This window comes from Chiloscyllium plagiosum, unplaced genomic scaffold (genome assembly GCF_037043375.1).
Source record: "Chiloscyllium plagiosum isolate Xiang-an unplaced genomic scaffold, Cpla_swu_hap1 HiC_scaffold_17, whole genome shotgun sequence".
Lineage (NCBI taxonomy): Eukaryota > Metazoa > Chordata > Chondrichthyes > Orectolobiformes > Hemiscylliidae > Chiloscyllium > Chiloscyllium plagiosum.
The window spans coordinates 68227648-68247320 of NW_028270155.1; the positions used below are offsets into that span (position 1 = coordinate 68227648).

Here is a 19673-nt window from a genome sequence, read left to right on the forward strand (position 1 = left end):
GATGCCCAAAATGGAGCATCAATGAAAGAATAGGGTAGCACCTTCATAGGGCCTGCATTATGTATCCACCATTTCTCAGTTGTGTCCGTGTCTGTTTGTGCCTCTCCATGGTGGGAGCTGCTGCTTCGGGTGAGTGGGGGAGGTCACCATCTGTGTTGACTTTTGAGTTAATTATTATTGTTATTCTGTCAGCCAACTGGTTGAATTAATGCAAGAGTTTTCAACAGGATTGTTACCCAAAAGCATGCCTATTAATCAAAACAGTGAAACATTAAGATGTGTAGCGAGCCAGATATGTTTTGGCAGGGTGAATTAGCATTAAGCAAACACACTGTTGTTAATAATTGAAAATATGAAGCTGTTATGAAGATCAGGCATCTCTGTATAGTTGTTTTGTGCATTGTTTGCTTTTTCGAAGGTGCTTTATTCTGATTTCCCTTATTCCCTGTTTTTCTGTCCTCATCCTCACCTGGTGTACTTTGTACCGTTTTGGTCTCCTTACCCAAGAAAATATATACTTACCAAAGAGGGAGTGCAGTGAAGGTTCACCAGACTGATTCCTGGGATGACAGGTTTTTCTTGTGAGGAGGAGTTGGGTCAACTAGGCCTATATTCACAGGAGTTTAGAAGATTAAGGCATCTCATTCAAATGTATAAAATCCTGATAGGATTGGACAGGCTGGACACAGGGATGATATTTTCCCCTAACCGGGAAAGGGAGTCCAGAACGAGGGGGCATAATTTTAGGATATGTTTTGGGTTATTTTGAACTGAGATGAGAAATGTCTTCACTCTAAGGATGGTGAACCTGTGGAGTTCTCTAACACGGAAGGCTGTGGAGGTGATGCCACTGAGAGATTAATAGATTTCTAAAGGCTAAAGGTGTCAAGGGGTATGGGGAGTGGGTAGTACTATGGCATTGAGATAGATAATCAGCTATAACCATTTTTAATGGCAAAACTGGCTTGATGGGCTGTTAGGCCTCCTCCTATTTTCTATGTTTCTAAACAGAGATTCGAAGTCACCTATTCTTTTTCTAATTCATAAGGAGAACTTTTAAAATATAAAATAGATGTTTGGACAGCTTTGTCGAGAATGAAATAGTTTTAAAAATTACAACTCGAAGGAAAAAGCAGAACTGTGTAGTCATCTATTGCTTATGTATGGACATGTAGCTGCATTTGATTATTTTGTGACACAAGCTCGCATCAGGTTTCTTTGGGTTGCGAGGAAAAAAAACTGCTCAGCAACAGTGTTCGGATTGGTTTTTAGTTTGTCAGAGAATTGAGAGGAGAGGGAGTAGATAGGCTGTCCAACCTCAAGGTCTGTAAGCAAGCCAGATCACTCACTTTCTCCCTAGGTAAGTGAAAAAGAAATAATGCTCAAAGACTCTACAAAACAGAAAAGACTTAGAGCAAAATCAAGACCTAGGTCCAGCTGATCAGCTACCAAATTGAGGATTGGCACAGTTAATAACAACATGATATCATTGCTAAAAAACGCAAAAAGAACTGAGAAAGTCACTTCATTTGCCTTTTGGTTTATAATCTTTATTCCATTGACATTTTTATGAAATTTGTCCCTCATAATGTTTTTGCAAAACTTAGTCTTCTCTGTTCTGTCCATTCTATTGATCAATGAATGTGAGCATGTTTGGATGTAAGGGGAGTTATAGTTTTAAGTTTGCATTATTAGTGATTTAATAATCCATTTGCTCCATATTAGAAGCTAAATTTGTTAATACAAATAAGGTCTTGTTAGAATTGAGTTACAGTTGAAGCAGTTTGAACGTGAAAAAGCAATGAGATAGGGGAAAGCAAGGAGAAGGATAAAGAGAGAGCATTTTAAAAGGTGGAACTGGAGATTCAGGGGAAACAAAGGAAATTACAAAAGGAATTCCAAAAGGAATACCAGTATAAAAGGCTGCTGATCTTAAAATAAAGCCTCCAATTCAGAGAAGGGCTCTAATAAGGAAAACTCAAACCACAATCTAATGTCTAGTAAAGAAGTTGTAAAGAAATGTATGTGTTATATATTAATATATAAGTATCATTCTCAGAATTAGTGGCATGTGAATGATGGTTATTTTTGTGAATGATTTAAAACCAGTCAGAATCCTTTCTGGATCAGTGAAGTAATCTATTGTTTGGCTAGCATGTGATTATGGAAAAGCGCAGCAGGTCAGGCAGCATCCAGGGAACAGAAGAATCGACGTTTCGGGCATAAGCCCTTCTTCAGGAATGGCCTGAAGAAGAGCTTATGCCCGAAACGTCGATTCTCCTGTTCCCTGGATGCTGCCTGACCTGCTGCGCTTTTCCAGCAACACATTTTCAGCTCTGATCTCCAGCATCTGCAGACCTCACTTTCTCCTCCAGCATGTGATTATATAATCCCTGGATTATCCTTGTTTTCTTTTCCCTCACATTATGTCCACAGTCTGGGGATATAATTCACAGGGGATAGTTCAAGTTTCTGCATTGTCTCTCTCACTTTGAAGTAGTTCCCTTAAATTACATGACACCCTGCCAGGTGTGACATTCCCTGGTCTCTGTCAAGGACAAACTCTTTTTCTAAACAGTCACTGAATTGCATTTGCACCATCTCTGACTTGGATGTCCTCTTTATTTTAAAAAAAATTAAGTTTGACTTGTCCAAAAGCAACTCTGTGCTATGATCCATTGCCAAGGCAACTGGTATCTTGGCTTTAAAAGGTTGGTTATATTTCATTCCATGCATGTTTTGTGAATTAGTCAATGTGCTTTCCTTATGTGGAAATTAAATTCTACATCAACAGTGGTTGTTTGCCAGTATTATTCCCAGATAGCAGAATTTGCTTGCTTCAGTGAATTGATATATGAGTAATCAATGGGAGGGATGTGACATAATGTCCCACAACCATGGTTTGTTTGATTCCTGTAGTCAGGGAGAACAAGCATAAGTGAGGCAATCCATGAGTCTTTATAGCTGAGTTTTAATGTAAGCAATTAGCATGGCATCATCATTACATCATGATTGAAAAGTATATGAAAGTCCTGGAGGGTTCTTCTGGTTTCTCACCATAATTCTACTGGAAAAACACATTCATTGCCACAAAATAATAGCCAGAACTCTCTCATCCTGACAAGTTCTGTTGGGTGTCTGTCAGAAATTACAGTAGAACCTGGTGGAGTTTCAGGGTTATGGAGATGAAAGGGGTTACATTAAGAGTAGTGATTTGGTGACATCAAGATTTGATTTAGAAATCCTGTTTTGTGTTGGAAGGAGTTTCAGAATGTTGGGTTTCTGAGAGAGGAAGCAGCTGGAAATCTGTTGGTCTGACAATATTACCCTGACCCCAATGTGTTTGAAATCAGAGCAAGGTCACCTCATTTTTATACCAATGGTGTGAGCCTAGCGTTTATCATGTATCATTGGAAGTGTCCACCTCTGGACAGTGGTGTCATAAGACTCCTCTCCCAAGAGGTGCTCTTCACATCTACATTGTCTAAGAGGACTGAAAATTCACAAACAGTTTTAAAAAGGCTTAGCAGAACCCAGGCCACTACACTGAGCTGGAATCTCAGTTTAGTCCCTCAGACATTAGTTGTCTAATATGCCTGACTTCACAGTACAAGGTCATTTATTGCTGCTCTACAGTTATGTTTAGTAAAATAAAGATTCATGGCTCATAAAGCATATTGTGTACAGAACCTTATTGGTTTATATGGGTCAGCCCTACTGTTGGCCATGATAGAATCCTGCCATCCATAAAACTGCAAATTCTTGCTTCTCTCCTGGATGCACAGGGTATTAATGATGAGCCTATTGCGCTGGCAATCAATTGAAGGCTGCTTGCTACATAAATAAACAGTTAAAACAAGGAGCAGTAATTCCTGCTCAAAACAATTGGTATAAAGGTTCTACAGACAGCAGCTAGTTGATGGCCTGGATCTGCTTCTAAGATCACGTGTTGCTCAGTATTGAAGGAAAGTTTCACTGAACAATTTGTTTATCAGCTTCTCTTCCTGAAGTACTATTTGTTCTGTTCGTAATCTAGCATTTCCTTCTTTTCACAATCTACCAATGATTTATACTGCCTCCAAGAAAGTTACATTTACTAGCTGCCTAGTATAATGCTGTGAAGCAAGCAGCCATGCAAACAACCATTTTACCCAATTTTAACAGAAGACATTTTTAAAGAATTCTGAAATGACTGCATATTCTCAGGGGTAAAATCCAAGATCATCATTTTATTATGTTGCTCCACAATGTGCATTCAAATAGACTTTAATCTAAAACAGTGGGGGAGCAATTTGAACAGTGATATGTTGGAGCCACTCTTGAAGGTAATGATAGTCCCAGACTTGACATTGCAATTTGAGACATTGCAAATCCTTATGCTGCCAAAGTCAATTGGAGTAGGCTAGGTTTACAAGACCATAAATTAACCCATAATTTTGCAGAAATATAACAAATCTTAGTTGATTTCCACCAGGTTTTTCTCACAAATCTGCTTTTTGCATGGAACTTTGAATTATATGCTGTAGGTCAGAGGTAGCACTTTCACCTGGATCAAAAAGATATAGTCTTAAGTCCCATTTCTGTAAGCTGAGCACAATATCTAGACTGATGGCTTAATGCCAGCAAAGAAGGGAGTATTGAGCAGTCAGAAGTGACATTAACCCAGGGCCTTATCTTCCCTTTTTAGGTCTATGTGAAAGATTTTATAATGCAACTTTTGTAAGTCAGAATTTTCCCACCATCCTTGCAAATTTATCCTACATTTATTTATTGTAATTACATTTTTATTTCTGGGATCTTGCTTTAAAATGTTTTGGGACATTATGGTATTGTGAAAAGCAGTAAATAGGTGCAAATCTTTCTTTCTATTTTCTGCATGGGCAAAAAAATGGCAGATGGAGTTTCATCCAGGCATATGTGAAGTGATGCTTTTTGGAAGGTCGAGTGCAAATGGAAATTATAGAGTGAATGACAGCACCCTTCGGAGTATTGATTTGAAGAGGGATCTGAGTATGCAGGTTGACAGATCACTGAAGGTGGCATCACAGGTAGATAAGGTAGTAAAAAAGGCCTATGGCATGCTTGCCTTCATTGGAAGGGGCATTGAGTATAAGGATAGGGAAATTATGCTGCAGCATTATGAAGTTTTAGTTAGGCCACACTTGAACTATTGCGTACAGTTCTGGTCACTACACAATTAGAAGGATGTGGATGCTTTGGAGAGAGTACAGAAAAGGTTTACCAGGATGTTGCCTGATATGGGGAATTTTGGCTATGAAAAAAGCTCAGATTGAGTTTTTTTTTTACTGGAACACAGGAGGTTGAGGGGTGACCTGATGGAAGTTTATAAGATTGTGAATGGCATAGATAGACTGGAAAGTACAGGTTGTTCTGCTATAATTCACGTTTCGTTAATGTGAATTTGCTGTAACACGATTTACAAATTGGGGGCGCTGTTTCTAAAGCATGAACGTTTTAAAATGTGCATTGGCTGTTACGAGATTACATAGCCAACACTTTGTGCTGTTTCTGAAGCACAGTTTTTCTATAATGCGGAGTTGCATAAGAATCCAACCATTGTATTCTAGACGAACTACCTGTATGAGGCTTTCTCCCAGGGTTACTAGGGGGCACAGGTTCAAGGTGTAGGGGAGAGAAGGTTTGAAACTATGTGCAGGGAAAGTTTTTCACACAAAGGGTGGTGAGTACCTGGAATGAGCTGCCAGAGAACGTGGTGGAAGCAGACAATAGCAGCATTCAAGAAGCACCTAGACAAATACATGAAAAAGTAAAGAAATAGAGGAATATGGATACTGTAGGTGAAGACCGTTTTAGTATGGAAGGGCAAAATGTGTTGGAGCAGACTTGGAGGACTGAAGGGCCTGTTCCTGTGCTATATTGTTCTTTGTTCTTTACAGATCCTTTGGATTCCTGTTGGTAGTGTGTAAGCAAAGCATAACTCAATTTGTGCACAAGGATAGTGGTAGAATGCAGAACGATTTAGGTCAGTGAAGCTTAGTGCTTAATCATTGCCTTTTGTTTGAATTCCTCTCCAGCTCCCGACCTCTGGTCCCAGCAGGGACCACCAGCTCTGTTGCTCCTTTCTGCCTACTACATTTTAATGTGGTGCTATCACACCTCCTTCCTATCAGTCATGGATGAGGCACCCACACGTGTCTGTATTTGAAGTCAGTCTAGATGGTTTCTTTCGCCAGTCTTTCTCGGGAATACTATTACCTTCTGGCCTCAACCTTGTCTTAGAGTGCTTGAGATGACCATGACCCAAAAAATTGAGCCATGGTCGTGCAGGGGTCAGAGAATAAGAGTAACTCGCAATTTAGCAGTCATTTGTACCTACCAGTATGGTATTTATTATATTTAAAACATTTTTGCTATAATTAAGACCACATTTTATTGTGATGTTCTTCTCAATTACAGTTCCAAATTTATCATGCGTGTTAATAAATAAGTTTAGCTTTGTCCTTTTTGTCCTGCATTCATTCTGTTTCCCCTTCTCTCTCTCTTACTCCATTTTTAAAAAAATTCCACTTGCCATTTCCATTCGTCTCCCGCTTGTGGTATTTTCATTCTGACTTTCGCTCTCGTTTCTTTCTCTCCCACTCTCCTCGCTTCTCTGCTTTGGTGCTGATGCAGGGTTGACTTTCTCCAGAAAAACACAGTTCGTGCATATTGATTAGGATTATTGCAGTAGAAGATGGTAAGTTATATGGGGGATGGGAAATCATGCTGGTGAATGGTTGGTTGTGGCATGTATTTATGTGCTGGGCAATGGGAAGCAAAGATTCAAGGAGCGCAGAGTCGAGAGAATTGCGACATTGAGACACTGTGAACAATGACGGAAAGACATTGCGATGGCATCGTGTCTCTCGATATGAGACACTGAAACTCACAACAGAACTCGCATCAGCTACAGAGGCTGTAAAAATGCAATTCATTGGAATCGCCAGGCAGCAACATCTCTGAGCAGACATGATAGAGGCGATGCACACATATATACACACACACATACACAAACACACGAACAGAAACACCAAGCAGATGAACAGCTTTGGAACCAATCAAAGCAGAAATCGTTTCTGTAGCAACCAATGGACGAGTTTTGCACACTGCCTGTGACTGCAGGATGCTGGGCTCCTATAAAAGACGCGGCTTCTGACTGACAGGCTGCAGAGCTGGTTTAGGAGATTGATGTACCTGAGCTTCTAAGAGACTGAATTCAGGAATTTCCGTACCTGCAGAGCTGGAGCTATTCCCTCTAATTTGACCTCAAAATGCCTGAGTGCTGGGATGGGGTAAGTGAAGGACAACCAACAGTGCGACTCTTTGTGTCCATCTTCCCTTCTTTCCTATGCTTTTCCCGACCGCACACCATTCTTCATTGCTCAGTGTAGAGCCTGTTGGTATTTGGGGCTGATCAAGGTATGTAAGCATACAATGTTTATCGCTGGCATCAGCCACGGGGACTTGAGTGCTCTGGTAGAAGAGGATGGTGTCCTTCCTCCCTTCAGTTGAAGGGATCGGAGGAGGAATGAGTGATGTTATCTTCATTAGTGCATCGAAAGAACGTAGTTGCTGCATTAAGACCCTTAATAGCAAAAATTGGGTGGAGACTGATGGAATATATGGCATGTATTATTTGATCCCATTGTTGTGGAGGGTGGAATAGCTAAACCAATTTAATTTCTGGTGAGGTTCTCTGGGCTGGAGGAAGGGTGCGGCATCTCAATCAGTAAAGGGAAAGCAAGGACCAGTTTGCTGCAGCAATTGCACACCGTTACAGATCAGCAGCCACCGTGCCATCAGAACAAGGGCATTCTGCAAATGATTTGTCTTTTGTCTCGTGAGCGCATGAGTGAATGTGCTGCGGTGAATGTTTTCCAGTTGGGAAGTGAGTGCTTTGTAATGTGAAGGTCGATGTAACGGAGTGAGTGCGCTTAATATTAAGATTCAGGTATTTGGTATTTTTTGCATTTAGAAGCATTTAGTATATGTGAATGCAATTACTATATATATCGCTTGATGCATTACGCAATTGTTTGACTGCATGAGTGTGTAGGTACGTTTGGCAGGTACGTGAGTGTACATGTGTCTGTGTGGAAATCTCTGGTCATGAATGTGAGCATATGTGTAGATTAGAATATATACTTAAGTGTGGATGTGCATGTATTATGTAGGATAGCATATTATTTTCATGGCTTGTATGTCACCATGAATGTGTATATGGTTGTAAATATTTGCATACTATATATTTAAATTCACAGGGTGGGTGCAAATATTTCTAACCGTGTAAATATATATGTATTTGTACACATGTTTGTGTTGATGTATGCACGAATGATGTTATGAGAGTCTTATGTTTGTGACTGTGATGTGTATATGGATTTGCATTTGTGTGCACGGTTGTATGTGTTAGAATATAGATACATGTATGAAAAAAAATGTTTTGTGTGCACTCATGTGACTGTACGTAATTTCTATTTGACTTTGTATGTCTCTTTGTGCAACCATGCAATAATGGGAATGTCTTTTTATGTTAGGGTACATAATTGTATATAATAGTCCTGAAATACATTGGGTTTATTGTTGTAGATTTGGAGAGAGATGGCCCAAACTCTGTTTATTTGTCTTCCTCACACCTCTTAATACTGCCAGGCAACAATTTGATAAGTCTCAATTTTAAAGATTACAATTTTGGCCTCAGTAGCTTTTTTTGGGAGAGGGTTCCAAATTTCCACGAACCTTTGTGTGAAGAAATGTTTTCTGACATCATCCAACTAGTATGCCTCTAATTTTAGTGTTAAGCCTGGACTCCCTTGGATTTAGAAGACTCCCTGGATCTGAAGATGCAGAGCTTCTTTTCAGATGCCATAAGAATATAAAATATAGGAGTAGAAGTGGGCTATTTAACCCATCGAGTCTGTTCGGCTATTCAATGAAATCATGGTTGATCTGATAATCCTCAACTCTATTTTCCTGTCTTATCTCCATACCTTGATTCCCTTACTTATTAAAAGTCTGTCTACCTCAGTCTTGAACATACTTAATGACCCAGCCTTGAAAGGCATCTCTGCTAGAGAATCCACAGAATCAGTACATTCTGAGAAAAGAAGTTCCAGCTCATTTGCCTTAAATGAGCAAGCCTTTACACTGAACTTATGCCACCTGGTCCTAGACTCTCCAACAAGGGGAAACATCCACTCCACATCAACCCTATCAAGCCCCATTAAGATTTTTATATGTTTCAATAAGATCTCCTCTCATTCTTCTAAATTCCAATGAGTACAGACCCAACCAACCCAACCTCTCCTTGCTTTTTTTAAAAAGCCATCCTACCAGAAATCAATTGCAGCAGATCTTCTCTGAACTGCTTCCAATGACAATATATCTTGCCTTAGATTTGAGGCCCAAAACCATGCACAGATTTCAGAACAATTCCAGATGTGGCCTGACTAGTGGTTTGTATAATTTTAGCAAGACTTCCCTATTCCCTTGAAATAAAGACCAACCATCCATTTGTTTTCCCTATTACCCACTGAACCTATATGATAGCTTTTTTATGACTCATGCCCAAAGACTCCCAAACCATTCTGCTTTGTAGCTTTGTGCAATGTTTTCTCCATTTAATAATATTCATTTCTTCTGTTCTTCCTGTCAAAGTACATAAATGAGCTACCACTGGACCATAATTTTCCCTCTCACCTCTGACTCGCCCATCAGAAGAAATAGTAGTTATCCCTTTCCAGATCCTTTTTTAAAAGCCCTCAATTAAATCACTTGTCAACCTTTTTCAGTTCTAATAAATGTAGTGCCTCAGCCTCTAAGAAGGCATGTGACAGGACTGGACACAGACAAGAAAGAATGCCCCTTAAACTGGAATTCTTGTTGTGAACCTCCCTTGGAATATGGTATCAATGTGGATGACATGACATGAAGGGAAAATTGCAAAGAGTTTGTCAGCTTTCCAGTCTGAAGTCTGAGCCAGAAATTGTAGAGTCTCTTGTGAACTTTGAGGTCCTGGGTGCAAAGTGGAGGATATCACTCAAGATTACATGAGCTGACCTCAGAAGGTCATGATCCATTCTTACTAGCTCTCTTACTTTGGATATGTACAAATGTGTATGTAACTGTATGTGACTGTATATACATCTGCAATTGTAGAAATGTGACTGTTTGCAAATATGGGTATGGTATGTTAGTGAATGTTTTTATATATGTAAGTATGGATATATGTGTATTCAAGTAGATGTGCATTTGAGCATGGATATGTTGTGATGTGCAATGTGGGTATGTGTATATTTGCATTTATTACATTTAACATGTTTGTGTATGTTGGGTGTCACTCATGAGTAGCACTTTCATGTTTAAGGTGGAGATCATGGGTTTAAGCTGAATTCTGGAGATATTCACACAAAATCTAGATGACACTTCATGTCAGTACTGAGAGAATTCTGCACTTTAGGAAGTGCCATCTTATAGAAGAGCCAATAAGGCAAAGCTGCTTTTACCCTCTCAGGATACAAGAAATAGGAGCAGGAGTAGACCATTCTCATCAAGCTTTTGTTACCTTTCAGTAAGATCCTGGTTGGGATGATTATGGCTTCACCTCCAACATGCCCTTCTTAACCCTTGACTTGTAGAGCAAAATTCTGATTAACTCCGCGTTAATATATTTAATGACTCTGCCTTCAATTCTTTTACGGCTAGTGAATTCCAAGATTAAGATTGCCTAGAGAGAAATTACTTCATAACTCTGAATTAAAAACGAGAACCTTTTTATGTGGCACCTTATTGAATGATTTTTGGAAATCTAACCTTTGACCAGAAACCCAACTGGACTCACCACATAAACAATGTCTTCAGGAGCAGTCCAGAGGCTAGGAATATTGTGGCAAGTAATTCAGGTCCCGACTCTCCAAAACCTGTCCATCTAGAAGGCACAAGTCAGGAGTGTGATGGAATATTCTCCACTTTGCCTGAATTGATGCAGCTCCAGTAACACTTAAGAAGATTGATACCATCCAGGATAAAGTAGCTTGCTTGATTGGCCCCACATCCACAAACTTCCGCTCCTCCACCACCTACATTCTTTAGCAGCGTGCTCTACAAGCTGCGGTGCAGAAGTTCACCAAAGATCCGGAAGACAGCAAGTTCCCAAACCATGACCACTTCCATTTAGAGGAACAAGGGCAGCCAATACGTGGGAACACCACCACCTGCAAGTTCCCCTCCGTCGCATATCGTTGTTTCTTCACTGTTGCTGGGTAAAAGTGCTAGAATTCCCTCCTAACAGCATTGTGGGTCAACCTACTGCAGATGGTCTGCAGTGGTTCAAGAACTAAGCTCAACATCACCTTCTCAAGGTGGCCAGTCAGCGATGCCCACAAATGAAAAGGTTCCTTCCCTCAGTATGACTATTAGACATTGTAGCACAAGAGTATCCGTGAGTCCTCAACATTGTCTATGAACTCATGATGTTTCATGCATCAGGTCATAGATGGGCAAGGAAACCTCCTGCTGATTATTACATACCTCCCTAATTTTTAACCAGAAGTGCTGAGTGGACCATCAGACCTGATCACTGCCAATCTTCAGCCAATTCGATTCACTCGATGTGATACCAAGAAATGGCTGAAGGTGCTGGATACAGCAAAGGTAAGCGCTCTGATAACATTCCAGCAATATACTGAGATTTGTGCTTTAGAACTAACTGCAGTCTTAGGCTAATTTATCACAGTTACAACACTGGCATTTGCCTCACAATATGGAAAATGCACTAGGACATCCTGTACACAAAATGTAACACTGCATCATCAGTCTCCACTCAGTTATAATCAATAAAGTGTACACTGATACTCAGCTTGGGTTCAGTAAGGTCCACTGGTCCTCACCTTCCACCCCACCAATCTCCGGATAATTGTATCATCCTCCATTTCTGAAACCCCCATGACTAACTCCGCCCCCATGCCTAACTCCACTCCCACTCCCAGCTCCAGCCCCACACCAGGTCCTAGCTCCAAGCCCTGCCATATTTTCACCATCCCTCCAGACCTCCCCCTCTCTGAGGATGAACGATCAGTCCTCAGCAGAGGCCTCACCTTCATCCCCCTAGGCTCCCGGATCAGTGAGTTCGACACGCAGCTAGACATCGAGCATTTCCTCCGCCGCCTTCGCCTCCACGCCTACTTCTTCAACCAGGACTCTCGTCAACCCTCTGACGACCTCTTCTCCCGCCTCCAACACACCCCATCCACCTGGACACCCAGTGCTGGCCTCTTACCCGCCCTCAATCTCTTCATATCCAATTGCTGCCACGACATTGACTGCCTCAACCTGTCCACCCCTCTCACCCACTCCAACCTCTCACCCTCACAATGCGCAGCCCTCCACTCCCTCCGCTCCAACCCCAACCTCACCATCAAACCGGCAGACGAGGGAGGCGCAGTGGTAGTTTGGCGCACCGATCTTTACACCGCTGAAGCTAGACGCCAGCTCGCGGACACCTCCTCCTACTGTCCCCTTGACCATGACCCCATCTCCCACTACCAAACCATCATCTCCCAGACCATCCACAACCCATCACCTCAGGAGACCTCCCATCCACCGCCTCCAACCTCAGTCCCACAACTCCGCACCACCTGTTTCTACCTCCTGCCCCAAATCCACAAACCTGATTGCCCCGGCCGACCCATTGTCTCAGCCTGCTCCTGCCCTACCGAACTCATCTCTGCATACCTTGACACTGTCCTGTCCCCCTTAGTCCAAGAACTCCCCACCTACGTTCGGGGCACCACCCACGCCCTCCACCTCCTCCATGATTTTCGCTTCCCTGGCCCCCAATGCCTTATCTTCATGATGGACATCCAGTCCCTGTATACCTCCATCCCCCATCACGAAGCCCTCTGCTTCTTCCTCTCCCGCTGACCCTACCAGTACCCTTCCACTGACACCCTCCTTCGACTGACTGAACTGGTCCTCACTCTCAACTTCTCCTTCCAATCCTCCCACTTCCTCCAAACCAAAGGAGTAGCCATGGGCACCCGCATGGGCCCCAGCTATGCCTGCCTCTTCGTCTGATATGTGGAACAGTCCATCTTCCGTAGCTACACTGGCAACACCCCCCACCTTTTCCTCCGCTACATCGATGATTGTATTGGCGCTACCTCGTGCTCCCATGAGGAGGTTGAACAGTTCATCCACTTTACTAACACCTTCCACCCCGACCTCAAATTTACCTGGACCATCTCAGACTCCTCCCTCCCCTTCCTAGACCTCTCCATTTCTATCTCGGGCAACCAACTCAACACAGACATTTACTACAAACCGACCGACTCCCACAGCTACCTAGATTACACCTCGTCCCACCCTGCACCCTGTAAAAACGCCATCCCATATTCCCAATTTCTTCGCTTCCACCGCATCTGCTCTCAGGAGGACCAATTCCACTACCGAACTACGCAAATGGCCTCCTTCTTCAAAGACCACAATTTCCCCTCCAACATGGTCGACGACGCTGTCCACTGCATCTCCTCCACTTCCCACACCTCTGCCCTTGAACCCCGCCCCTCCAATCACCACCAGGACAGAATTCCACTGGTCCTTACCTTCCACCCCACCAACCTCTGGATACATCGTATCATCCTCCGTCATTTCCGCCACCTCCAAACAGACCCCACCACCAGGGATATATTTCCCTCCCCACCACTATCAGCATTCCGGAGAGACCACTCCCTCCGCGACTCCCCCATCAGGTCCACACCCCCCACCAACCCAACTTCCACTTCCGGCACCTTCCCCTGCAAACGCAAGAAGTGCAAAACTTGTGCCCACACCTCCTCCGTCACCTCCCTCCAAGGCCCCAGTGGATCCTTCCATATCCGTCGCAAATTCACCTGCACCTCCACACACATCATTTACTGTATCCGCTGCACCCGATGTGGTCTCCTCTACATTGGGGAGACAGGCCGCCTACTTGCGGAACATTTCAGGGAACAACTCTGGGACACCCACACCAACCAAACCAACCGCCCCGTGGCTGAACACTTTAACTCCCCCTCCCACTCCGCCAAGGACATTGCAGGTCCTTGGCCGCCTCCATCGTCAGACCCTGACCACACGACACCTGGAGGAAGAGCGCCTCATCTTCTGCCTAGGAACCCTCCAACCACACGGGATGATTGTAGATTTCTCCAGCTTCCTCATTTCCCCTACCCCCCACCTTATCTCAGTCCCAACCCCCGGATTCAGCACCGCCTCTCCGCCCCAACCCCCTCTCCTGCCTATCACCCTCACCCTCCCCTCCTTCCACCTATCGTATTCCCAGCACCCCTCCCCCAAATTCCCTCCCCTCTACCTTTTATCTCTGCCTGCTTGGCACACCAGCCTCATTCCTGAAGAAGGGCTTATGCCCAAAATGTCGATTCTCCTGCTCCTCGGATGCTGCCTGGCTTGCTGTGTTTTTCCAGCACCACATTTTTCAATTCAGTAAGGTCCACTCAGTGCCTGACCTCACTCCAGTCTTGGTAAAAGCATGCACAACAGATGGATGGTAAGGGTAACTGCCTTTGATGTCAAGTCAGCATTGATCAGAATTGAACTGGACTAGCCAGATACATAATGGGGCTTCATGAGTAGGTCATAGGCTAGAAATTCTGCATTGTGTAACTTATCTCCTCACTTGTGCCTATTTGACAGACTTTGACAAGTCATGTGTACTGGAATGCTCCCCTCTTGTGTGAATGAGTGTAGTGTCAAAAGTAGTCAAGAAAATCAACACCATTCAAGACAACAGTCTGTTTGATTGGCACCCCATCTAACATTTTCAACATTCACTCTCTCCTCCTGCAATGTACAGTGGCAGCAGTGTACATCATTTACATGATGCAGTGCAAAGCTTACCAAGGCTCTTTTGTACAGCATCTTTGAACAGTTCACACCCCCCCCCCCCCAAATAAGGACTGAGCAACAGATACATGGAAACATCGCCATCTGCAAGTTCCAGTCTAAACCACTCAACATCCTGCCTTGGAAATATTTCTTGTCATTGGGCCAAAAATCCTGGCTCAGTAACTGCAGTGTAGGCGTATCTATGCCATATGAACTGCGGCAATTCAAAAAAAAACAGCTCACCACACTACCTTTAAGAACAATTAGCAGTGTGAAATAAATGTTGGCCTAGTTAATGATTCCATATCCAATGTACAAATATATATTAAAAAAATGTGCATTAGTATGCAAATCTTTCAGTCTAGGATCGGAAACCTGAACAGGTCACTGATTGCAGGGATAATGGATCAGTTTGTGGGGAGAAAGTTGCGTAATGGTAATGTCACTGGATTAGTTATCTGAAACACCAAACTAATCTTCTCGGAGCCTGGACTTCCATTCAACCATGGTAGATGTTGAAATTTTAAATTTCAATAAAAAAGTTGGAATTAAAACATGAGCCTAACATTCTATATTGTATAACAACCCATCTGGTTCACTTATGTCCTTTTAGGGAAGGATATCTGCCATCCTTTCCTAGTACAGGTGAGATTCCAGACTCTCTCAGCAATATGGTTGACTCATGTACCACTGGGCAATTAGGGTGGAGCAATAAATGCTGACATCGCAAGTGATGTCCACCTCCTGTGAACAAATTTTTTAAAAAATTTGGTTAAAGATATGTTGGAAGAGGAAGGTGGCTGGGGTGGGAGACTAGTTAAATTGCTCTTGCAGAGGTTCAGCCTGAGCTCAGTGGTCTGAATGGCCTCCTGTGTTGTAGCTAATTTAAAGATTTAATGCTTTAATTCCTGAAATGCTTTTGTAAATTGCTTTAAATCAGTGGACCCGGATTATTCTTCTCTTCGCTATGCAAAAGAGGTCCTTCCTGTCCACTGTGTCAAAACTCATTATAATTTTGTCTCATTTAAATCATCCCTCAACTTCTTTTATTCTAAAGGAAACAATCCACAACATATTCATATTTCCTAATAGTTAAAATCCTCTATGCCAGTACTTGTCTTGTAAATCCATGCTACATCACTCTTGTTTGAACGCAACTGTATAAAGTACTCTAGCTGTAGTCTAATTAGTGTTTTGTAGATTTATAACATAACCTCACTGTTCCTTAGCTAATAATTATCCTATTTGCCAATTTATCCATCTCATTTACCTCACTTATGACCTTCAGGGATCTGTGTACCTTAACTCCAAGGTTCCCTCTTGCTCCACACTTCTCAGTATCCTAGCATCTATTGTGTCTTCCCGTACCTTGTTTGTCATCCCATAAGAAAATGTATTATCTCACTTCTCTAGATTGAATTCAGTTTGTCACTATTCTGCTAACCTAACCAGTCTATTGACATCTTCCTGCCATCTACAACTTTCTTCCTCACTATTGACCAGGTGACCAATTTCTGTATCATCTGTACAGTTCAAAACAGTGTCTTCTAATTGAAGTCCAATCATTGAGATATATCATGAAAGTCAAGGAACTGAGTAATAAGCCAGAAACAGAAACTTCAGCGAAAGTCTTCTTCTGCTTTAAAATATCTGAAGAATATTGTCCTTTTTGTCTTGCCACTAAATTACATTTGGATCCAATTCGCCACTCTCTTGGATCCCATACACACTCTATTTTCTGGCCTGTCTGCCAAAAAGTACATCTGTGTTCCATCAAAAGCACTCATCACTTTGTGCTGACAACTATTTGAGTGCGTTGATCATGAACGTTAACACTGTAAATGTGTTTATTTATAATAATACTTATCTGCATGTTTTTTCCTGGCTTATAATAACTTGCATGTATTTATCACAGTGTAAGGGTTTTTGTTTGATAATATGAATACATTTCCAGTACCAGTGTACAGTTATAATATTGAATGTGTTTATCACAAGATATTTACATATTTATGTTAGGGTGCGAGTGTGTGTTTACAGGTAGTGAATAATTTTATAATGGAACCACTGAAGAGGAAAGACTTTGCAATCATTGCGTTAAAATTTAGAGGGGCAAAGTCAGTGATTACACAGTGCCGAATTGAAAGAGGCATATCTATCTAATTATTGATTTTTGTAAGGGTATTTATGGAGGCAAGTATGTATGGTCATTACTAGCAAGTTATGTGATGGGAGGTCTTGACATTATTGATTGATCAAGGGTTACAAATGTAGAGCGGTATCTGTACAATTACTGTCAAGGCAGAACCTGTAAATAATGACTAATTACTTTCACAAGAGATTTATTACAGATAACGTTTGGGTCTGCATAGTCATCAACTCTGAGTGGTAGATGAAAAGACATGTTTCCAGTCACTGATTGCCACTTTTGTTGAACTTCACTAGGAACATGACATTGAAACCCCCTATGGGATGTTGCATGTGGTGATACGTGGTGCACCAAAAGGAAACCGACCAGCAATTCTGACCTATCATGATGTTGGGATGAACCGTAAGTATAGATATTTGAACACCTCACTATAAGAAAAACACATGATTCAAGCATAATACTTTAAATTTTTTTTTGGAACCAGGTTTCTATACCCTAAGAGAAAAGGTTAAGTATTTTTCCCACTGAATTACGCACATTGGTGATAAGTGAACTTAAAAGAGCTTAATTTATGGAATTATTTGTAATGGATTTGATGGGAAGAGGATTTAGCTGTCAGAATTCTATATAATCGAGTGAATGAGATGTTGTTTGGTCTAGCGGAATTGTATTTAGTAGATTTGAATTAGAAAGAATTTGATTTATTGAAATACTCGATAGTTGAATTGAATAGGAAAGGTTTTCATGTACTGGAATTCTGTATAATGGATTGAAGGGGAGGGGGAGTTTGGGCTATTGGAATTCTATACGTTTAATTAAATGGGAATTAAATGAAATTTTTAGTGATAGAACGAATGGGAAAAAGTTCACTCTATTGGAATTCTAAACAATAGGAATGAATCCAATGGGCTTTGTCTGATTAAAAAATTTATGTGGAAATAGATTGTTTCCTATATGTTTGAAGAGGGTTTTCCACTACAGTAGTAAGGAGAAGCACAGTTTAATGATGCAACAAAATATATCCAGGCAGAATGATGAATGTTCAATTTCTGCTGGGTGTTGAGTAATGTATGGCTGGTCCAATTGACTATGCTAGAATTAGCCGACAGCAGCCTGCATAAGAAAAGGGGAAACCGCCTTGGATCACAGTGTTTAATGTAACTTTCTTAGTAGCTTTGAGAATGAAATCAAATCCATTTTAAATGTGACCTTTGCCTTTGCTCACATAGTCTGGTTCAATACCATTATTCAGTATCTTGGTTCATAGGAATTTATGAATTGCTACATAACAGAAGAACAAGCTCTAACTAGTTCGACACCCACCACCATAATAAAACGGTAATAAAATCATTCACTAAGTACAGCAATTTCTATCAGTTAGTCTTCCACTATCCAGGAATGAGGGGAGAAACACTAGCCCCTCATATTTGATAGTTTTGTGAATCCATAGGTTCAATATCATCTGTTCCTTTCAAATTACTTACCACATGTTTTATATTATGAATTCATTGTAATCCAAAATATTATTTTCACAAAGAATCTATTACGTGTTGGATGCCTGTACGATTTTCCTGAGTAGTCTGTTCCATAAGTTCATTAAGATATTATTCTTGCAGATTAATTATACTCCTGCAATCCACTCCATTACAACTGCCTCAAATAGAGCACTGTTATAATTGATTCTGCTTTCAAGTTTAAATATTTAATGGTTTGCATTATTTAGTCATAGAATCCTCGAGTTGTAAAGCATAGAATTAGACCCTTCTGTCCAACTTGTCCATGCCAACCAGGTATCATAAATAAATCTAGTCCCATTTGACAGCACTTGGCCTATATCCCTCCCAGTCCTTCCTATTCATATACCCATCTTGATGTCTTTTAAATGTTGTAATTGTGTCAGCCTCCACCACTTCCTCTGGCAGCTTATTCCTATACACTCGCCACTCTCTGCATGAAGGAATTGCCCCTTAAGTCCCTTTTAAATTTTTCCTCTTTCACCTTTGACCTATGCCTTCTAATTTTGGACTCCCCCAGCCCAGGGATTGGTCCTCATCTATTCACCCTATCCATGCCCCTTATGATCTTATAAAACTCTATAAGATCAACCCTTAGCCTCCAAGGCTCCAGAGAAAGTAGCCCCAGTGTATTCAGCCTGTCCCTATAACTTAACCCCTCCAACCCTGGCAATATTCTTGTAAATCTTTTATGAACCCTTTCAAGTTTCACTACATCCTTCCTATAGCGGGGAGACCAGAATTGCATGCAGTATTCCAATAGGGACCTAACAAATGCCCTGTACTGCTGCAACATGACCTCCCAACTCCTATACTTGATGCACTGACCAATAAAGACAAGCATATCAAATACCTCCTCCATTATCCTATTGACCTGCGACTCTCCTTTCAAGGAACTGTGAACCCGCACTCCAAGGTCTGTTTGTTCAGCAACATTCACCAGGCCCTTCCCGCTAATTTTGGTGTCATCTGCAAACTTACTAACTGTACCTATGTTCACATCCAAATCATTTATACAATGACGAGAAACATTGGACCCAGTACAGATCCTTGTGGCCCATCGCTGGTCACAGGCCTCCAGTCTGAAAACCAACTCTCCACCACCGCCC

General features: G+C 41.7%; 1 protein-coding gene across 7 annotated transcripts in view; it reads left to right on the forward strand.

The window, feature by feature from the left end:
• Nucleotides 1–19673, forward strand: part of ndrg4 (NDRG family member 4) — a 185254-nt gene that overhangs the window by 99626 nt on the left and 65955 nt on the right. For 6 of the 7 annotated variants that reach the window (XM_087996053.1, XM_043707294.2, XM_043707293.2 and 3 more), the window contains one exon: nt 17347–17452. In XM_087996053.1, the coding sequence (XP_087852179.1) occupies nt 17347–17452 (106 nt within the window). Of the gene's footprint in view, nt 1–7159; nt 7314–17346; nt 17453–19673 lie in introns of those variants that run through there. The other variant, XM_043707296.2, reaches the window with a different exon arrangement.